The sequence below is a fragment of the Schistocerca gregaria genome, chromosome 7 (assembly GCF_023897955.1).
Source record: "Schistocerca gregaria isolate iqSchGreg1 chromosome 7, iqSchGreg1.2, whole genome shotgun sequence".
NCBI lineage: Eukaryota > Metazoa > Arthropoda > Insecta > Orthoptera > Acrididae > Schistocerca > Schistocerca gregaria.
In genome coordinates this window covers 199025538-199048787 of record NC_064926.1, presented here as the reverse complement: position 1 = coordinate 199048787, position 23250 = coordinate 199025538, and the positions used below count along the sequence as shown (strand labels likewise).

General features: G+C 40.0%; 1 protein-coding gene across 3 annotated transcripts in view; it reads right to left on the bottom strand.

Moving 5' to 3' along the window:
* Positions 1–23250, bottom strand: part of LOC126281938 (THO complex subunit 2) — a 292749-nt gene that overhangs the window by 3890 nt on the left and 265609 nt on the right. Inside the window, exons 29-31 of one of the 3 annotated variants that reach the window (XM_049981284.1) lie at positions 16652–16712; positions 16480–16556; positions 43–104 (exon numbers count right to left, since the gene is read on the bottom strand). In XM_049981284.1, coding sequence (XP_049837241.1) covers positions 43–104; positions 16480–16556; positions 16652–16712 — 200 coding nt within the window. The remainder of the gene's footprint in view (positions 1–42; positions 105–16479; positions 16557–16651; positions 16713–23250) is intronic. The other 2 variants (XM_049981285.1, XM_049981286.1) reach the window with 2 other exon arrangements.

The following is a 23250-nucleotide window of genomic DNA, read 5'->3' as shown; positions in this document are numbered from 1 at the left end:
TTTAAGTGTGTCTTGTAAATATGACAGTAATATAAAGGATATTGTTTGTCACGACCTTCACGATCGTGGGATCGATCTCGTTCTCTTCCATATGGGGATTTGTCCTGGAAAAGAAGAAGAAATAAAAATGGTTAAATGTGACAACAACATTACACCTAAATCATAACATTATACCTAAATCACACGTATCTTGAAATAACTGATGATCAGATCTCATTTTTTTATAGTTAACAGAAGTGGATTTAGTGGTGACTTGTAATCCTAAAACAGCTGGAAAGGCACTTGACCCAAGAACACTAAAGTTTGAAAAAAAGCTGCAAACAGTCACAAACAATAAGATGAGAAACCTTCGTAAATGTAAACACACACACACACACACACACACACACACACACACACACACACACACACACACACACACACACACTTTTGTGATAGATGAAACAAAATGCCACTATGCAGTACTTTCCTCTACTTTTCTCTGCCAGTTTCATCAAACTAAAACTAGTAATGGTGTGTGGATCATAAAGACTCAAGGGTGTATATAAGAACAGATGTTTTCAGGTTTTTCTTTCTAATTTACACATGACAAAATCAACAGTTACCCATTCAAACTTCCTTACACATTTAAAGCTGTATTTATTTACAGTGACATAATATAATTCAAAATGATTTTAAAACACAAAATTGATATTAGCTGAAACAGCTTAAAATAAAAAGAATTTCCATATGGAATCGTATACAGTTTGGTGTTCTAAATTTTCCTCAACATGAGAGAAGACAAACTTTGTCGCTAAGGCACACTGTAAGGCTACTTAAGGCCATCTGCTGCAACTAACATGTTTTTTGATCTTAAGTGACTGAAATGGACATGATCTGAACACGCCTGGGAGAAACGTGTCTTAAGAGTCCTACCATTTTGTGCCATCTCAAGTGTCCATAAGCAAATGCTGCTGTGAAATGAATGTACCAGAAATTACAAAAGCAGGGGCTGGGGAGGGCAGGGGGAGAGGGCCAGGAGGTTGGATGCAGGCACCACCATAACCATAAGAAGAAGATATGGACTGGAACCAGGGAATTAAGCCAAACTTGTGCCACTGTTATAAGATGTTTGCACTTGGCGTCCAATGAGTACACACGAATACATATACTGATGATGATGAATCATTTACTACAGTCTCTCCTAATTCACACTATGGCAACCTTCTAGAACTGTTACTTTCTACTGTAATCTGACAAAACAACACATGATTTAGTGAAATGAGAATCAACATAATTAAGTGATTATCCTACAAACCAGTGCCATGCAGGTTCTGTATCTAATGACTTCCTGGGGCAGTAAAAATTTCATTTTCAACATTTCACATAATTATTAGCCAAATTTAAAATGCTGTTATAATCCACCTATTAAGAGATATAATCTTACGTTAAAAGCTTTACACAATAAGACTGGCATTACAGTTTGAAACCTTGTTTGTCTTGTGGCAGTGTTTCTGATGATGTGCAAATATCTGGACGTTATTCATCCAGTATTTGAGAATGAATGTACTTTGTGAATTTCAAGACACAAATTTCAGACCTTTACGCAACTTTTTCTCACCGACACTTTCATAAAATGATAGAAGGAAAATTGATGATCACTTACTACATTTCTGCTGTTCATGCAGTAAAACTTCAGCATCAGGCATGACTTTTAATTTATTACTTCTTTACTACCCACCCTATTCACAACACAGTTTGCATGCAGTACACTCATAAACTAATAAATATACCTGCAAAATATCATCATACGACACACTGCTCAGATGACATGAGGTCATAGAAATTTTCATGCGAGCAAAACTAGCTTCTGCTTAAAATTATGCACAGTAAACTTCAACATCAGGCATGATGTTTTAATTTTCACCTCTTCACTACTAACTATCAACAACATGCTTTGCATACAATATCTACATATATCACCAAACGTATCTGTAAAATTATGTCATTTTACGACTTACAGTTTAGAGGATATGATGTCTTAGACATTGAGATGCGTGAAAATTTGCCTTTGTTTCAAATACAGTGCAAATTATCCAAGTTATATTCATTGTGTGTTTCATAGCACGAACACTTCGTGACTTCTAGCAAACTTTAAGCATAATTTCATATGTTTTCTAAAGTTTTTCTTGCTTAACGTCTTAACTTCAAATATTTAACACATCAACTCATTTGTCAAATAATCAAATGTTTGAATCTGTTTGATACATGTGAGTTTGATTGTTTAAAGAATCTTACTGGTGAATATCTAATCCAGAACCATGATCTGAATACACCTGAGCATTCATGGCATCCCTAGTGACAGCTACATAAATACATCTGCAAACGGCTGCAAATGGGTGTGCAATGTAGTGACGGGATAGAGAAAAATTCACTTTCAGTGGCTCTTTGATAGTCTTAATAGAATAGCAATAAAAATGTCACAATTAGCAGACACAAAGGTACCACTGGAAAATATGCTTGGACCAATAAAGACAGCAACTGATATTGTGACCTGAACCATAATAATGACACCTATTCTGCAGTTATCGTTCTTCACTGGACTAGCTTTCTTTTAGTTCTTAATCTTTATTGTTGTTTGGGTAACCCAAGGATATAAATCACCATAAGTCTTTTGAAGGCATAAGACACATGTAGTTGACGTTACAATATTGGCACCCAGCATTTGATGATGAGCAGCTACAACAGAGTACCATAATTCAATACGAGTCTGAACACATTGCAGCTTTCTTGTAGCTCAACATTTCTACCATTAATGAAAGTTCCAACCTGTGTTTTGTTTTAGTTGATCTTAGCCCCTAAAATAACACCATGCAGTTTCTATATAAGTCCCAAAGTTTCTATTTTAAACTTGTCCATAATGCACTTATTTTCTGCCACCATACTGAAAAACACAATCACCACACACCAATGAAATAAATGAAACACCTACAACAAAGTGGCACAAGAAAGGTCATATTATGTAGAATGCAAGCTGTGGATATGTATTCTACAACAGAAATTACACAAACACAACAAACATTAATATTCACTATTGGAGATGGTGTTGAAATAGAAAACTCTACAGATGCCAGCCAACTGAGATGGTAATTATAAGTTCTATAATAGCAATGAAATATATGTACAGGCATACGTTACTATGTAAGCAATAATACGAGAGGTCCCTTGCATAATTACTTGTGATTATTGTTCATCTTCTGTTAATCTACAGAACAGTATCTTCCTTCAGCTGTTAACCTCTGAAGGATTCACTCTTCATTTGTTACTTTTCCACAATTTATTTTAAACTTAACCCTGCAAAAATGGACAGGAAACCAATACTTGATTTATGCCTTTTCCAGTAACACTTTTGATGAATATTTTCTATCCACAGCTCATTACTTTGTTTTTTAACCTTCTTGTTCAGAGTTTTTAGTGATGTGTTGTCACAAACATCAAACAAAACCCACCAATGCCATATAAGATGGTAAAGGCAGACAACTGTATGAAGTTTACAGAGATCCACATGAGAATATGACAGTGAGACTCAAACATCTACTCACATTTGGTCAGCACAGCTGAATTTTTGCACTTTTTTTTTACTGAGGTTTCTGGAAATTTTGCTTTTGTCCATACTGACTCATGCAGAACAAAAATATTAGTCAACTGATATTACTACTGTGGTAAGAGCTCTGCAATGTTGGAACAGTGAGATTTATACCCATGGTGTTGAAGGTCACTCTCTTAGAAGGAAGTGTTCCCTTAGTAACAAATGACATCTTACACCACACTAACAATATAAGACATTATTTGTTAATACATGATGGAGAATGAAACGAATGCACATTATTTTCAAAAGGTGATAAAAAATGAATCATATGTAACAAGTCTTCTGCCCCTCCTCATCCTCTCCTCACACTCACAACTTCCACAGACTTATATGGGCTCATAGATAAACATCTACACCTATTGTGTTTAGAAAAAACAATTGATGGCACACAAAAGATACACCCCACTGCATTAAGAAAAATGATTCACGGATGTTTGAGGATACATTGTCAACATCCCCCAGATGGCAAAAAACAGACTGCAAGTAGCAATTAACAATTTGACCTGTAGAAATTACTAGTAGTCGGAAGTGTTGTCTGAACAAAATTTTGGGACACATATCGCAACCCAGATAATTTGAAAACAGGGCTTCATTTGAAGTGTGCATTCTGGTCTTTCTTAATCTGAAACTGAAATTATGGGAGCAAAATAACTGAACATATGCGTAATAAAAAATAAGGTGAATGACAAAATTTGCAGCATACAGCATATACTATATGCGCGCGCACGTGTGTGTGTGTGTGTGTGTGTGTGTGTGTGTGTGTGTCCACACACACACACACACACACACACACACAGAGAGAGAGAGAGAGAGAGAGAGAGAGAGAGAGAGAGAGAGAGAGAGAGAGAGAGAGAGAGAGAGAGAGGGGGGGGGGGGGGTCTGTACATAAAATACTCAGGCAAAGACAAAACTTATTAATACGGGTCAGCAAATTTATAAATTGAAAAAGATTGTTGTATGTTGCACATTTGTCATTCACTTTACTTTTATGACACAAATATTCTCTCTCTCTCTCTCTCTCTCTCTCTATTAATTTCCCTGAGATTTCAACTTTTTCAAACTAATTGCTACCCTCAATGCCTAATGTGTACACAGGAATTGTGAGTCATAATACACTTTCTTATTTCAGTAGATCACTTATGAAATATTTCTTTTTTGTAGAATTTATATTTTTGGCCTACATTTTAATATACTTGTGACTACTTTATTCTAGTAAAAATAATTTTGTTTGGTGCAGGGTGAATTTCCTGAAACAAACATGTTGTTTTGTTTTTCTTCAGAGATTTTTGCACGTGTGTGAACAATAGAAGTCCTTGAATGTTTTAGTTTCAATAAGCTTGCCTTACTGACTAATATGTCATTTACTTTCTTGATAATGCTGCTTTTCTAGCATCCCTGCCCTGGAGCTCATATTTTTTGCTTGCATCCTTTTTTTCCCCATAGCAACTAAAGTGAAAGATTACTTTCGGAAGATGATGGAATTAGTTCATCAGGCAATGGTAATTTTAATGTATTAGTTCTTCTTCGATTATGGCCTCAATAGGTAGTTTCTTCATGGATTGAATTTTCTTCAACTCCTAGAAGATATCCATCCTTTCTCCTCTTCTCTCATAATCTTCAGTATCTTATTCTCTTTTCTGCCTCACACACTACCCTTTTCCTGTACTGTATGCTTTTCTGTTGTTGTTGATCTCTGCCATGTTGATCGGTGTGTACTTGGTTCCAGTCTCTCCTCTTGTACAACATGCACTTTCCCACACACATTGGTAATTCATACTCGTTACATGTCTTGAAAATCATGAAGACTTTAGTTTTGATCTTTCGTGACACTGTCCTCATGCGCACACACACACAGTTCTTCACTAGACGTTGACATTCATCTATCATCAGTCCTTTCAGTGTCCAGTATTTCTCGCTATCTTTCTCCACTGTTTTGCACCATGTATCATCTCAGCTGCACAAAGTGCCACATTCCTCACAGTTGTCTTTTAATGTCTGAGTTTTGCATCTGTAGATATATTTTTCATTGTGTGTATATTATTGGTCATCTTCGAGCGCTCTGTTATTCCCTTGTTGCTCCTGTTTCTATCTGTTATATAGTCACCTAAATATTGATAGACTTGGTCAGATATAAATATTTAGGTGACTATATAACAGATAGAAACAGGAGCAACAAGGGAATAATAGAGCGCTAGGAGATGACCAATAATATACACACAACGAAACATATATCTACAGATGCAAAACTCGGACATTAAAAGACAACAGTGAGGAATGTGGCACTTTGTGCGCATTCTTGTGTATTCCAATTCCCAGTGGTATTCAGTGACTGTCTTCTTGTATAAAATCCTCAGCCCCCACTGTTCTGGCTGTCTATAAGGGGCAGTCAAATGAAAATGAGACAGTTGGGAAAGTAAGTAAACTGTTCATTATATCACATATAATCACTGGAAATGTTAATACACTTATGCCACAGTGAGACAAGATGGTCAGAAGCTTCATGGCAAATGTTTGCAGTTGCCTACTGAACTGTGATAGTGTGCACCACTTTATCAGAATCAATTTGACGGCAATGAATGTCTTTCTTCTGTGCACAAACAATATGGAATTCACGTGGGCAGAGATCGGGACTGATTGTAGGACCTGTAAGGGGTTCCCAGCAGTTCTTCTGAAACATACTCCAAACAACCTTGACAGCATGTGGGCCGTATGTTGTCAAGGCTATGTTGAGTATGCTGCAGCAGAAGTTTCACTGGAAGCCCTTCCACATCTTCCATACAGTCCCGATCTCTCTCGACGTGATTTCCATATTTTTGGAGCCCCGTACAAAGACACTTGTGACTGTCGATTTGCTTTGGACGAATGCCTGGGTACAATCACGATTCTGCAAACATTTTTCCAGGAAGGAATTGATCATCTTGTCTCACAGTGGCACACGTGCATAAACACCAGCACGCTTGCTCACTTTTTTCCATCTGTCTTGTTTTCATTTGACCACTACTTATAGCTCAGGCAGTCGAGTTATTTCCTTATGTCCTCTCTCGTCTCATTATCACTATGTATTATTTTCTACACTGTCTGCTGTTTACCAAGGACAAAGATTAACTACAGTGCTTTTCTGAGTTAAATTGCTTGTGATACTTCTACCTGCAAACAGTTCCATAATCCTTCTACAGCAATTACATTCCTGCAGTAATCTTTAGCTGATGATACTGCTTATGGCGTTTAGGTGTTAGCAGTAAACAATAAAACTCAAATATACTACTTATATATTTTCAAAACTGATTGTTGGATCATAAAGCAGCAGAAACTGAATGGTCTCGAGCAAGGAGTAGGATCCTATACAACACGGTCAGTTGATGCAATATTCATTCGACAACTAACTGTTCTTTTATTGAAAATGCTATAAAGTGATTATAGGTCTGTTGATGCAAAAAGTGAACTATGACCTTACAGATTCAGGTTAGAGCTGATGCACAACTGAAAACTGTCCATGCATGGAAGAAAATTAGACTTTAACCTCCAACTATTGAAAGGAGCACAAACTCAAGATGGGGTAAAACTTTGTGTGTGTCCTCAGTTGAGCGATCCAAGAATTTTTCTTAATTTAATTAAGGGCAATGTGATAAATGTAAATCACGATGGCTGAATGAGAATTTGAACCACTGACTTGAATGTGAAGGAAGAAAGGAAGGAAGACTAAAATTTACCGTTCTATTGGCAACGAATCATTGGAGCTGAAGTTTAGAAGCTGGGACATGGTAATGATGGGGCAGGAAATCAGCTATGCCCTTTTCAAAGGAACCATTTGCCTTAAGTGATTTAGAAACATCATGGAAAATGTAAATCTGGATAGCCAGATGACCCAAATGTCTTACCACTGTGCTCCGTGATTACTCACACAGTTCTTTACTACACAGTTTTCAGCTTCAGGATCACTAATAGTATTAGAAAGAATTATTTTTCCAATATTATTTGAACATATCATATGGACAAAAACTTTTTTCCAAAAAGTGCACTTGCCCTCTGGAGGCACACTATGGCCTAATTAGCTTTCACTTCTTACAAGCATTCATCTGTGTACAAAAGAGTGACATGTTGGGAAATAATTAGCAGTGTGCAGGTTAATATGTGAATTGGGTTTTGCAAAGAAAGCACATTGCAGTAACTGCAAAAATGAGATATGGAAAGGAGGAAGTCATTTCTCTGTAATTATAACAGCTGCTTTCCAGAACTTAAAAAAATACATTATTTTGTACTTTTCCGACATACTTAAAATGTGTCAGTAATTGACAGTAAAATTACACAGCTGCTTATCATACGATAATACTGCTACTTAAAACGTTTCTGCCACGTCCTGTGTGAGATACAAAGTGAAGTACGTTCATACCCAAGCAATATACATTCATAGACCGCATGCAAACCAATATTACACCGAGTCAGAGAGGATAATCTTCTTATGTTTGAAATTACAGATCTACAAAACACTGGTCAGAATTAGATTAAATGTAAAGGAGAACTGTTTCCTATTTCATCTGTTTCATTCAGTCTGCATTTTCTTGTAATTTCAACAATTCCCTGGAATGATTTATTTGTTCTATTTTTGGTTGTATTCAAAGAATTTAGTTCAGGTAGACGTTTGTCCTCTCACTGAGAGTAACTTTCACAGTAAAATGGGAAGGAGCAGAAAGATATGATGTTTTATCTTTCACTATGTGAGACTGAAATTATACTTACAAGGAAAAAAATAACTGACAGAAACAGATTTTTCATTCTTCGCATCACACATTGCAGACACCTCAGCTAATAATACAGCACGGTGCCCGTACCAAAACTCTGCTAAAGTTACACTTCCCCCACTTGTCCTGTTGCAGCTGTGGCTTTGTTGCTGAATGGATATGGATCAGTAATGTTGTACCGTACCCACAATCAAGTCAAAATTTGAGATGCCGTGTTCTGCCACTAAATTTATTGTTGCAATTCATGTTCCTGTCAGCTACATTATTTCCCATTTGCAGCTTTGAGCTACATCATTTTCGTATCACAAAAATAGTCTTCTTTAGCTGGCAGTGATAAACATTTGACATTACAGAAAAACCCCTGAGTTCACTAGCAGCTGGACAGGTTGACCCTCGATGAAATTCCCTTACATCTAGGTAGCTGTTGTCCATAGAGGATTTCTATCTGTGGCAGCCTCACCTCCACAGAGAGTCACCTTGCTAAATTTTCCTGAATTCAGTGGCTAGGTACGAATGGCACCTCCATATGGAGATGGAGAATGCCTATGGTGTGTTGGAGAGTGACATTGTCCAGGGTATCATGATGGGCTTCGTCCCACAGGTTGACTAATAATTTTCTGTAGTTGGCTGGCATGAAAGAAACTGTTGCCATTAAGTTGTAGTAATAGTAGTAGTAGTAGTAGTAGTAGTAGTAGTAGTAGTAGCAGTAGTAAAACATATGTCTTCTTTCTCTGTAGTAGCATACAATGTGCCCTGGGTGTCCATGGTGGAAATATACCTGTGTGTAGTTCTCTGTTCTCCAAATGCCTCTTTTCCAGTGGAATATTATACTTGGTGGAGCACTTGGTTGTACCTGCACTGGTCAGGTGGTGGATTGTCATTTGATGACACTGGCATAAACCCAAGCTGAATGGATTGTTGATGGTGTGTTCCACTGTTGGTGAAGATTGGTGTTAAAGATTGATACAGATCTTCTTCAACATTCTCTATTACACCGTGACAGGCCATGCTGGCATAAACTGCTGTATCTCATCTCTTACGACTTGGTATGTGAGAAAGGTGAGGTAACAGGAGTCTTGGCCTTACGGACCACATTCACAGGCTGCTCATATTAATTTTGTACGACTCTTTTCTATTACATTTCCTCAATGCACTGGCACACTTGATGAATTCCTCTGTTGTTGCAACGTCCTTTACCAGATGAGCTTGGCATGTGCCTTCTGCAACTCCTTTCATCACATGTATTTGTCTTCACATGTGAGTATTTGTCTCCTTCTGTCACATTCAGATTCACAAGGTGCCACAGGCCCAAAACAATCTGTATGTTGGACTGTGTCATTCCTCCAGGATATTGGGCCCTATTTTTCAATTGATGTTCTGTTAAATGGACTTGCTGCTGATTGTCACCAAATGTTTTCATCAGTTGGCCTAAAATTTGGTCCAGCTATTAAGTGGCTGTTCATGGTTTTCAAACCACTGTTGGACAGTATTGTCCCAGTAAATGTACACACTTACCGAACACTTCATGTCATAGCACCTGTTGTATCTGAAGACTGGTCAAATCCTTTCTGACATTTCTTCGGGTCCTGATCAGCATCTCTAGAATACACTGATGGTGCCTCATATGCAACTGACTTGCTGCTGTTTTAGAATAGGTTGGTATCCTGTAATATACAACTCTGGAAACAATGCACTACTCATATTTCCATTCCTGCCCATGTAGTTGATGGCTTTTACATTGCGTAATTGGAGCCAGGTGATGTAGACGGTTTGAATCACACAGCATCTCCACCAAACAAAATCATAACCACAATAAAGTCTAGTTGCGAAAGAGATCTTTTGTCATAGATAGTTATTCTTGCTACGAATGTTCCTCCTAGCTAGACCTATATTTACACTCCTGGAAATTGAAATAAGAACACCGTGAATTCATTGTCCCAGGAAGGGGAAACTGTATTGACACATTCCTGGGGTCAGATACATCACATGATCACACTGACAGAACCACAGGCACATAGACACAGGCAACAGAGCATGTACAATGCCGGCACTAGTACAGTGTATATCCACCTTTCGCAGCAATGCAGGCTGCTATTCTCCCATGGAGACGATCGTAGAGATGCTGGATGTAGTCCTGTGGAACGGCTTGCCATGCCATTTCCACCTGGCGCCTCAGTTGGACCAGCGTTCGTGCTGGACGTGCAGATCGCGTGAGACGACGCTTCATCCAGTCCCAAACATGCTCAATGGGGGACAGATCCGGAGATCTTGCTGGCCAGGGTAGTTGACTTACACCTTCTAGAGCACGTTGGGTGGCACGGGATACATGCGGACGTGCATTGTCCTGTTGGAACAGCAAGTTCCCTTGCCGGTCTAGAAATGGTAGAACGATGGGTTCGATGACGGTTTGGATGTACCGTGCACTATTCAGTGTCCCCTCGACGATCACCAGAGGTGTATGGCCAGTGTAGGAGATCGCTCCCCACACCATGATGCCGGGTGTTGGCCCTGTGTGCCTCGGTCGTATGCAGTCCTGATTGTGGCGCTCACCTGCACGGCGCCAAACACGCATACGACCATCATTGGCACCAAGGCAGAAGCGACTCTCATCGCTGAAGACGACACGTCTCCATTCGTCCCTCCATTCACGCCTGTGGCGACACCACTGGAGGCGGGCTGCACGATGTTGGGGCGTGAGCGGAAGACGGCCTAACGGTGTGCGGGACCGTAGCCCAGCTTCATGGAGACAGTTGCGAATGGTCCTCGTCGATACCCCAGGAGCAACAGTGTCCCTAATTAGCTGGGAAGTGGCGGTGCGGTCCCCTACGGCACTGCGTAGGATCCTACGGTCTTCGTGTGCATCCGTGCGTCGCTGCGGTCCGGTCCCAAGTCGACGGGCACGTGCACCTTACGCCGACCACTGGCGATAACATCGATGTACTGTGGAGACCTCACGCCCCACGTGTTGAGCAATTCGGCGGTACGTCCACCCGGCCTCCCGCATGCCCACTATACGCCCTCGTTCAAAGTCCGTCAACTGCACACACGGTTCACGTCCACGCTGTCGCGGCATGCTACCAGTGTTACAGACTGCGATGGAGCTCCGTATGCCACGGGAAACTGGTTGACACCGACGGCGGCGGTGGACAAATGCTGCGCAGCTAGCGCCATTCGACGGCCAACACCGCGATTCCTGGTGTGTCCGCTGTGCCGTGCGTGTGATCATTGCTTGTACAGCCCTCTCGCAGTGTCCGGAGCAGGTATGGTGGGTCTGACACACCGGTATCAATGTGTTCTTTTTTCCATTTCCAGGAGTGTATTATTTGTGATTATCAGCACAATGCTTTCATATCACAGAACATTGTCTTCTTTAGCTGGTGATGATAAGCATTCAAATATTAACCCCTTGGGTCAATAATGACCAAACAGGTTGATTGTTGAAGAGATTCTCTGACATCTTGGTAACTCTCTTCCATAGAGGATTTTCATCTGTAGCGACCTCACCTCCACAGATGGTCACCTTACTTAGTTTTCCTGAAGTCAGTGACACTGAGTGATTGGTACCTCCAGGGGACTATGAACAATTACGGAATGTTAGGGAGCTTTCTTGTCTAGGGTACAGTAATGGGCTTCATCCCACATGTCAACTATAATTGTATGCAGTCGACTAGCATGAACAGGACTGTCAGGATGGCTGACATCTGACAACATTGAAGTCATTGAACACTCATCTTCTTCCTCTGCTGTAGCGTGCAATTTGTCCGAGGCATCCACAGTGGTAACATACCACTGTATTGTTCTCCATCCTCCAAATGTCTGTTCTTCTGAGGGGCATTATACTTGTTGGAATACTTGGTTGAACCTGTGTCAATTTGATGGCTGTGGTGTAAGTTCAAGTTGGCTAAGTCAGTTGTTCATGGCACGTTCGATTGGTGGTGAATGTTAGGGCTGAAGATCAATACACTTCCCTTCTTCACATTCCCTTTTGATTCCTGACATAAAAAGTTGACATTCATGGCTGCTACCTCTTGTTTATTTGGTCCGTCTCCTGGACACCAAGATCTATTGTATCTGCTTCTGAGTACCTGGCATATAAGAGAGACGAGGTCACGGTGGTCTTCCACTACGGCCGTAGAGAGAGAGATATGTTAAACTGCTGGACGGTTAAGATTCAACAATAACTGGGTCGATTATTTTGCTTTTTGCTAGCGATCTCATTAGGTATGGTAATAACAATAAGCTTACTTGTCTTTTGTTGCCATTTAATAGTTGACTGTTGAAGTATATTAACATTGATGTATGAAAACATATCATAAATATGTCACTATTTTTGTCTAAATAATTAATGGAAAATCTCATATAAAGATGTGAAACAAATACTAACAGAGAGATAGAGGGGCTGGCCAGTACTTACCTCAGCTCAGTACAGCCAATAGATACACAAAAAACAACCGAAAATTTACGTTCCTAGCTTTCGGAATAAATGTTCCTTCATCAGGGAGGAGAGAGGGGAAAGAAAGACAAGAAGGGAAAGTGGATTTAGTTACTCACAACCCAGGTTATGAAGCAACAGGGAAAGAAGGAAAACAGAGAGGGTAGCAAGGATGGAGGCATGGTTGTCAGAGGGAAGCCAAAGATATTCTATTGTAAGTACTGTGCCAGCTTCAAACCAAAGAGGATGCATACAGAAGTAAAGAGGTATATAGTATAAAGATGTAGAATGAAAAGATGCATGAATGGCTAAAGAGGAAAGGGAAAGAGGAGAAGACTGAAGAGTAAATGGGAGTGAGGTTGTTTAATGTAGGTTCAATCCAGGGGAGTGGCGGGATGAAAGGATGTGTTGGAGTGCAAGTTCTCATCTCTGCAGTTCAGAGGGACTGGTGTTGGGTGGGAGAAGCCAAATGGCACATACAGTGTAGCAGGTTCCTAGGTCCCTAGAATTATGCTGGAGGGCATGCTCCGCTACTGGGTATTGGATGTCTCCTAGGCGGACAGTTTGCCTGTGTCCGTTCATGTGCTCAAGGGCACCATAGATTATACATCCCTTTACACAAACATCCCACACTGCTCTGGTTAAAGATCTCCTTGCATTCACCCGGAACCTCAACTGGAAATATCACTTCACTAGCCAAACACAGCCCCCAAATACTAGACCCAGTGTTGAACCTTGTCTAGAACAGTTCTTACCACCTTCTCAAAGGGATCCTCCTCCCCTCCCCCAAATCATCCCTTGCAGACATTTCAGGAATTCCTCACATCCAGTGTTGCCTTCCAGTCCTTCTTGAAGAGCATCCCGACAACCCCCAACATCACCCCAGCTGAATCCCATGCCATTAAGGAGCTGACAACAGACCGCTCTATTCTCATCCTCCCAGCGGATAAAGACTCCACAACTGTGGTACTTGACCGTGTGGAGTATGTGGCAGAAGGACTGCGTCAACTCTCCAACACCTCAACCTACAAAGCTGTTACCCAGGATCCCATTCCCTCCATCCAGACTGAGCTGCAGAAAATCCTAAAAATCCAAGGTCCCTCACAACGGCTTCCATAGACTTACTCACTCCACCTGAGCCATGTACCCCTACCTTCTACCTATTACCCAAAATCCGCAAAGAGAACCATCCCGGCCGTCCCATTGTCGCAGGCTTCAAAGCCCCAACAGAACGTATCTCAGCTCTGGTAGACCAACATCTCCAACCTATCACCCGCAGACTCCCATCCTACATCAAGGACACAAACCACTTCCTAGAACGCCTCAAATCCATTCCCACTCCTCTCCCACCTGAAACCTTTCTTGTCACCATAGATGCTACATCCCTTTACACAAACATCCCACACACCCATGGTCTCTCTGCCCTTGAGCACTACCTCTCCAAACGCCCACCCGAACATCTTCCAAAAACCTCGTTCCTTATCACATTTACCAACTTCATCCTCACCCATAATTACTTCACTTTTGAAGGCCGGACCTACAAACAAATCAGGGGAACGGCCATGGGAACCAGGATGGCTCCATCCTATGCCAACCTCTTCATGGGCCACATGGAGGATGCTTTCCTGAAGACCCAACAGTTGCTTCCCCTGGCCTGGTATAGGTTTATAGATGACATCTTTGTGGTCTGGACTCATGGTGAAGAAACATTCCTTAATTTTCTCCATAACCTCAACTCCTTTCTGAATCTGAATTTCACCTGGTCCTTCTCCAAAACCCAAGCCACCTTCCTGGATGTTGACCTTCATCTTGTTGAAGCTCACATCCACACCTCTGTCCATATCAAACCCACAAACAAACAACAGTACCTTCACTTTGATAGCTGCCATCCATTCGACATCAAACACTCCCTTCCCTACAGCCTAGGTATTTGTGGCAAACGTATCTGCTCTAGTGACGAATCCCTCAACAATTACACCAATAACCTGACCAGTGCTTTCCTCTCCCACAACTATCCTGCAGACCTTGTCCACAAACAGATCTCCCAAGCAATACATTCCTCCCCGTCCAACAACAATGTTCCTACCCTCAGACCACACAGAAGCATCCCCCATGTCACCCAATATTATCCTGGCCTCGAATACATCAATAAATTACTCTGCCAGGGATATGACTTTCTCAAGTCAAGCCCTGAAATGAGATCATCCCTTGACAAAATTCTCCCAACACCACCCAGAGTTGCCTTTTGTCGCCCCCCCCCCCCCCCCCCCCACCTCCGTAACATCCTTGTTAAACCCTACAATATTCCCAGACTACCTTCTCTACCCAGCGGTTCCTACCCCTGTAACCGACCCCGCTGCAAAACCTGCCCCATGCATCCCCCCACAACCACCTACTCCAGCCCCACTACTGGTAAAACATACACAATTCAAGGCAGGGCCACATATGAAACTACACATGTCATTTATCAGCTGACATACCTGCAGTGCACAGCCTTTTACATTGGTATGACAACAACTAAACTGGCTGAGCGCATGAACGGACACAGACGAACTGTCTGCCTAGGAGACGTCCAATACCCAGTAGCGGAGCATGCCCTCCAGCATAATTCTAGGGACCTAGGAACCTGCTACACCGTATGTCCCATTTGGCTTCTCCCGCCCAACACCAGTCCCTCTGAACTGTGGAGATGGGAACTTGCACTCCAACACATCCTTTCATCCCGCCATCCCCCTGGACTGAACCTACGTTGAACAACCTCACTCCCATGTACTCTTCAGTCTTCTCCTCTTTCCCTTTCCTCTTTAGCCATTCATGCATCTTTTCATCCTACATCTTTATACTATATACCTCTTTACTTCTGAATGCATCCTCTTTGGTTTGAAGCTGGCACAGTACTTACAATAGAATATCTTTGGTTTCCCTCTGACAACCATGCCTCCATCCTTGCTACCCTCCCTGTTTTCCTTTCCCTGTTGCTTCATAACCTGGGTTGTGAGTAACTAAATCCACTTTCCCTTCTTGTCTTTCTTTCCCCTCTCTCCTCCCTGATGAAGGAACATTTATTCCGAAAGCTAGGAACGTAAATTTTCGGTTGTTTTTTGTGTATCTATTGGCTGTACTGAGCTGAGGTAAGTACTGGCCAGCCCCTCTATCTCTTTGTTAGTATTTGTTTCACTATTTTTGTCTAATTTTGCAAATGTATAAACAAATGAATTAAGTGAAGATTTACTTTTTAAGGAGAAGTGTGCAATGATTATAATTTCATGCATGTTACTTTTTTCCAGTGAAATTTTTCTAGTATGTAAATAACATTTCTTTACAGCATTTGCTGCTGACATGCTGTATATTGTTGACCCTTCTTTTTTTATGTACATCCACATCTTCCTATAAGTACGGAAAAGGTTACTCATCAGTACCCAAAGAAAGGTAGAAAGAGTTAAGAGATCGTTTACATGAAAGCCGGAAGTACCCAAGTGTCAAGAGATCAACAAATTCTCAAAATAATATTTAACTGAAGTAAATAACGTAATACAAAATAAATGAAAACTAAGATAACGAGAGAGACTGTTTTCTACACTGATGTACTTGAGGAAGCAGCCACATCTGCATTAACAGCATTTAAGCCCAAGCAGTGGTACATGCACAACAAGCGGCACACAAAGCTTTACTTTCTTTACCCTGGTACTGTAGTGGTGTTTCTCTCGAACATGACCCTCATTAGGGTCGCCATTCTGATGACTTCCCAGTTTAGCAACTGCAAGGAGAAGTGTCAAAAATTGCAAATTACATTGCAAGGAAAGCTACAGCTTTTCTTAGAGAATTATGTTGTCCTACAGGAATCACTGGTACCTTTTTCTTCCTCTTTACGGCGTTTCTGCTCAGCTAGAAGAAGTGCCTCTTCTGCGCGATCCTAGAATGGGAAAATGTTTGGACTATAGTTGGAAAGTGATTATTGATATATTTATTATGAACTTAATTATTATGGGAACCATGCAAGTGGTAGCACGATCAATTTTTTGCAGTTTTATGCATAGGCTCAACTACAGGTGGAGTGTAAAGAAATATAATTGAATATGGGGCTTTGGAGTAATACATGTTGTACCAATACTACTCTTTTATCAACTGTAGCAGGTTTGCATGTGATTACTGATCATAATGAAAAGTCCATGTCAGGTTTATACTGTGTAAAAAGTCTGATGACACTCTGTGAAATTATAATTTGCTCCTATCAATTTCACTCAAATACAGCTAAGATTAAGAATTGCTGTAAAATGTATGGAAAGAAAATACAGCAAATGGTCTTTATTATGTGCATAACACATGAACACTAATTTGTTTCTGGACAGTATTCATTGGGATTTTAAACTGCAGTGTAGGCATAGCAGTACACCACATTTTTCTTGCAACAGCTTGAAGACAGACAGATAGATAGATAGATAGATAGAGAGAGAGAGAGAGAGAGAGAGAGAGAGACCAATAAGTGAACAAATAATGGTTTATAATTACCGTAGAATATCTAGAAGTGACCTGGAGATCTAGAATAGACCACTGTGTACAGGTTCTAAATTTGCACGTTTATGCTAACACAATTGGCTACTAGCTGCCACTGCTGGCTTCAGCTGACTGATAAGATCTTCCTTTTGTCCGTGCAGGGTGGTGCATAACAAAAATATAGCATTCCTTGGTTATTTATAACTCATTGTCACCAACAGGAGAAATAGTAAAAATATGCACTGTGTCTAACTTTTATCAATTTAGCCCTTTTAAGTTGTACTGAAATACAACATTGTTTTTTTCCCTATTACCATGATTTTAGACTTAAAATATTACAACAAAAATATTTTTTCCGTGTTACTGAAACTTCTTACAAGTTGAAATAATATGTCTCACAAGTTGAAATAATAGAGTCGAACAAGTATCTGACAAAGCGGAACAACTGCAATGGTTACTGGGGGATTTTGTTCTGCTGCGAAAGCCAATGTTGTCTTGCCACAGTTTCCATGCTTTCATTGTCAGTATTCCCTGTAACGCAGTAGGTGATTGACATGTCTCTAAGTGTCCAGATATTGATACAGCAATTGAGGATATAAAGATAAACATGCTAGTAATTAGAAATACTGCAAAGAACTACGGAATTCCACAAACTACCTTGGGAGACCATATAACGAGAAGACATGCAGGAAACCAGGGAAAAGCAATGTGTTTAATGTAGAGGACGAAAGAAATCAATGCCGAACAGATGATTACAGTTTCAGAGTGTGGATTTACAATTTTGAAATTCGACATTCAGGTATTAGCAGATGGAATACAAAAGTGTTCAAAAACAATTTCCTTGGAGAAGTGTGGATGGACGGTTTTATTCACTGAAATGGCATACTACTGACGAGGACTTCAAGAAACATCCCTGTTAAGAGAGCAAATTTACCATAGTTTTAAGTAGTTGGTGACAATTGGTTTTATGCTGTTTGCAGCTTTATGAAGGAATTAGTATTTTGTCTGTTCAAAATTATTACTTTTATTACTATTTATGTTCCAGATTTATATCAAAACAGTTAAGAACTATCTGGCTAATCTTGAAGAGTCAAGAGAGTGTCAGCCCTAGTAACATCCTAAATTATGATGAAACAAATCTAGCTGATGAACCTAGTGGAAAAATGTTCATTTTCAAAAGAAGAACCAAGTATCCAGAGAAAATTGTGAACATTTCTAAATCAGCAACCAGTACGATGAAACTTCCTGGCAGATTAAAACTGTGTGCCCGACCGAGACTTGAACTCAGGACCTTTGCCTTTCGCAGGCAAGTGCTCTATAAACTGAGCTACCGAAGCATGAGTCACGCCCGGTCCTCACAGCTTTACTTCTGCTGCAGAGTGAAAATCACATTCTGGAACCAGTACGATGTTTGCTGGTATGGCCAAAAGTAAACTCCCACATGTATATGTAGTTTACAACTCCCAACACATGTGGGATACTTGGACACGAGGAGGGCCTCAGAAATATAGAGTAAAAGTAATGCTGGGTGACAATCTGTCTTCCCATTTTTCATCAGAGGTGCTGAAAAATGTGTAAGGAGTACAAAATTTAATTCATTTGTCTCCCTCTGAATGCCACATACTTGCTAAAACCTTTAGACGTGGCATTGAACAGACCCCTTAAAATGGCCTAGAGACCAGTACTCATAAAATGGCACCAGAAAGAAGAAGACTGACTTAAATTCCAAACAACACTTTCTCTGCTCTTCTTAGTGAGTTGGTGGAGACTGTGAATCCTACTGTAGCTGTCAACTTAAAAGCCTGGATTCCGAACATGCGGAGTTCCTCCAATTGAGCCACGAAAGTCTTTAATAAACTACAACCTTCCCAATATGGTATGGCAGAGTCTCTAGAATCTCAGTTCACACTGGCACTGGCGATAGAAGCGCGCGCGCGCACACACACACACACACACACACACACACACACACACACACACACACACACACACACACACACACAATGATAGTTGAGTTGTTGGCTGACAAGGCCAGACTGCGAGCAGCACTGCATGATGTCAGAAGCAACTGGGTGTTGGGGGTAAGGAGGAGGCTGGGGCAGGGAGGAGGAGGGATAGCAGGATAGGGGTGGCGGACAGTAAAGTGCTGCTTTTGAGAGCATATACAGTTATGAAGTGAGAGAGGGTGGGGATGCTAATTCAGTCAGGAGGTTAGACGAAGGGCAAGGGGAAGGGGCCAGGAGAAAAGGAGAGAAGTAAAATGACTGTCCAGGCGTTGGTGGAGCAAAGGGCTGTGCAGTGCTGGAATAGGAGCAGGGAAGGGGATAGGAGGGTAAGAGCAATGAAATTGATATTATTGAATTCATACTGCCAGCATGTTGCACTTTGGACTGGCTCTTCAGTGTGGTAGGCAACTGACAGCTCTAGCCGTACTGGTGTGTGATTTTTCTTTTTCTTTTTTTTACATCCTAGCTGACTTAACAACTGAAAATAGCTCCACTACATAAACACGAGCTCAGTGAAGTTATTTTGTTCATTCACGGATGAGAATACGACAAGAAATACTGGCGAGTTATAGTCTGCCTATAAACGGAAATGCAAACAGCATTAGTGGTGCAGGAAGCACCTTTCTCAGAAGAATACAACTGCTGTACAAAATGTCAAAGGATCATTTGCCCTCTAACAGTGTAGAACAGTGTGCAGAGATATAAGTGAATGCTGTCCATTTGTGTTTCTTGTATTATTATTATTATTATTATTTGTATTTCATATAGCATTAGTTAGTTAGTTACATGCTCTATTGATCAATCTCTCAGTAACCATTATGATGTGGAATGTGTTAAGTGCATAACAAATGCACAAAATGTGTATATTATACCTGTAGATTTATTTATTCCTATTTGAGAATTCATCTATGGTGTTGAAGGAGTTATCAACAAGGTATCATTTAAATTTATTTTTGAAGATATTACTGCTGTCTATCAGACATTTTATTTTACCTGGTAATTTATCGAAACGTTTTACAGCTGCATATTTTACCCATTTCCGTGTCAAAGATAGGTTAAGTAGAGGATAGAGTAAGTCCTTCTTTCTTCTGGTATTATAACCATGAATACCACTGAACTGATCCGTGTTGTTGAGAACAAATTTCATTACTGAGTACCTGTACTGTGAGGCTATTGTAAGAATTCTTAACTTTTTAAACAGATACCTACAAGATGTGCGACTATTAGCACCACACCATTATTCTAACCACTTTCTTTTGAGCAGTGAATACTTTTTGCCTATGTGTTGAGTTATCCCAAAATATTATTCCATATGACATCACAGAGTGAAAGTATGCAAAATATGTTAGCTTGCTAATTTCCATATCTTCAAAATTAGCAATCATTCTAATAGCAAAAGTTGCTGAAGCTAGTCACTTTAGGAGACCCAAAATGTGAATTTTCCTTTCTCATCTTTGTGTACAACCAAAAAATTAGTATGCTCTACTCTGGCTACTGATTTATGTTCATGTGTTATATTTATTGAAGGAACTGTACTCCTTGCAGTAGATAATAGTATGTACTGTGTTTTTTCAAAGTTTAGAGCAAACCCATTCACAGAAAACCAATCAATAACTTTTCAAAAGACATTATTTGTATCATTTTCTATTAGAGTTTCTTTTACTGGATTAATAATGATGCTTGTACCATCAGCAAACAGTGTCACTCTAGCTTCTTGTTTCAGAAAAGAAAGATCATTCACATACATAAAGAACAGAAGGGGACACATGATTGAACCCTGTGGAGCACCTAATGTGATTTTACCCCAGTTACATGATGTGGGAACTTCCTTAAATCGCTTAAACCATATAAAGAAACTTTTTGCTTCCTATTTTGTTGATTTGTTGCTTCCTACTTGTTGATACAACTTAAACCACTCGGATGCTGTTCCATTTATACTGCAGAATTGTAATTTTTGTAACATAATGTGATTAGATTAGTACTTGTTCCATAGATCATGAATACAACACTTCGTAATGATGTGGAACCCGTGCCAGGTTAATAAAAGGTGTCTATACAAGATATTACGATACACAAAATATTACATGACACTTTTTTTTGTGGGGGTTGAGGAAATTACCCACTTACTATATCCAAAAATTCATCTAATGAGTAGAAGAAGATGCCAATAAGAAATTATTTTATTTCCTTTTAAATACTATATGCCTATCTGTCAGACTTTTGATGCTACCAGGTCAAGTGACCAAAGACTTTTGTGGCAGCACAATTTACCCCCTTCTGAACCAAAGTTAGATTTAACCTTGAGTAGTGAAGATCATCCTTTCTCCTAGTGTTGTAACCATGTACACTTCTATTACTTTTGAATTTGTTCGGATTGTTAATAACAAATTTCATAAGTGAATATATATATATTGTGAGGCTACAGTGAAGATCTCTACCTCTTTAAATAAGTGTCTGCAGGATGATCTTGGATGAGCTCCAGCAATTATTCTGATTACACGCTTTTGTGCAATGAACACTCTTTTACACTATGATGAGTTACCCCAGAATATGATGCCATACGAAAGCAGAGAATGAAAATAGGCATGGTAAGCTAATTTACTCAGATGTATATCGCTAAAATTTGCAATGACCCTAATAGCATAAGTAGCTGAACTCAAACGTTTCAGCTGATCCTCAGAGTGTTTTTTCCAGTTCAACCCCTCATCAATGCATACACCTAGAAATTTTGAATATTCTACCTTAGCTACCGATTTATTATCGAAGTCTACATTTATTAATGGGGTCATTCCATTTACTGTGTGGAACTGTATGTACTGTGTTTTGTCAAAGTTTAATGAGAACCACTTAGGCCTAATGATTTTCTGAAAAACATCGTTTACAATTTCACCAGTTAATTCTTGTCTGTTGGGTGTGATAGCTATGCTTGTATCATCAGCAAAAAGTACCAGTTTTGCATCTTCGTCAATATAGAATGGCAAGTCATTAATATATATTAAGAACAGCAGAGGACCCAAGACCGAACCTTGCGGCATCCCATTCTTGATTGTTCCCCAGTTCGAGGTATCACCAGTTTTTGTATATTACGTGAACTGCTTATTTCAACTTTCTGCACTCTTCCAGTTAGGTATGATTTAAAGCATTTGAGCACTGTCCCATTCATACCACAGAACTTGAACTGATCTAGAAGTATTCCATGAATTACACAATCAAAAGCCTTAGAGAAATCACAAAAAATCCCAACCGGTAACTTTCGGTTACTCAGAGCATTTAATATTTCATTAGTGAAAAAATATATATAGCACTTTCCGTTAAAAAACCTTTCTGGAAACCAAACTGACATTTTGTTAAAACTTTATTTTTACAAAGGTGTGAAGCTAATCTACAACACATTACCTTTTCAAGAATTTTGGATAAGGCAGTCAGAAGAGAGACTGGGCGGTAGTTATTGACATCAGGCGTATCCCCTTTTTTTATGCAGTGGTTCACACAATCAAATGCTTAGGATAAGCATAAGCCCAAACACACACACACACACACACACACACACACACACACACACACACACGTGTGCTTAGGATAAGTCACAGAAAATTCCTACTGATGACATTTTACTATTTAAATACTCTATAACGTGGGCATTGAAATTCTGTATTGCTGTTTCAGTAGAACAGCATTTTTGAAATCCAAACTGTGGCTTACTAAGTATCTCATTATTGTTGAGAAGGCTAATCACTTGAGTACATTACTTGCTTGACGATTTTTTGAAAATGCTGTAAGCTAGGGTACTGACTGGTAATTACTGACATCTGTGGTGTTCCCTTTTTTGCAGAGAGGCTCGACAATGGCATATTTTAATTTGTCTGGAAAAATATCCTGATTTAGTGCTGCATTACAGATGTGACTCAGAACATCAGCTGCAACTGCTCCACATTGTTTTAATATCTTGTA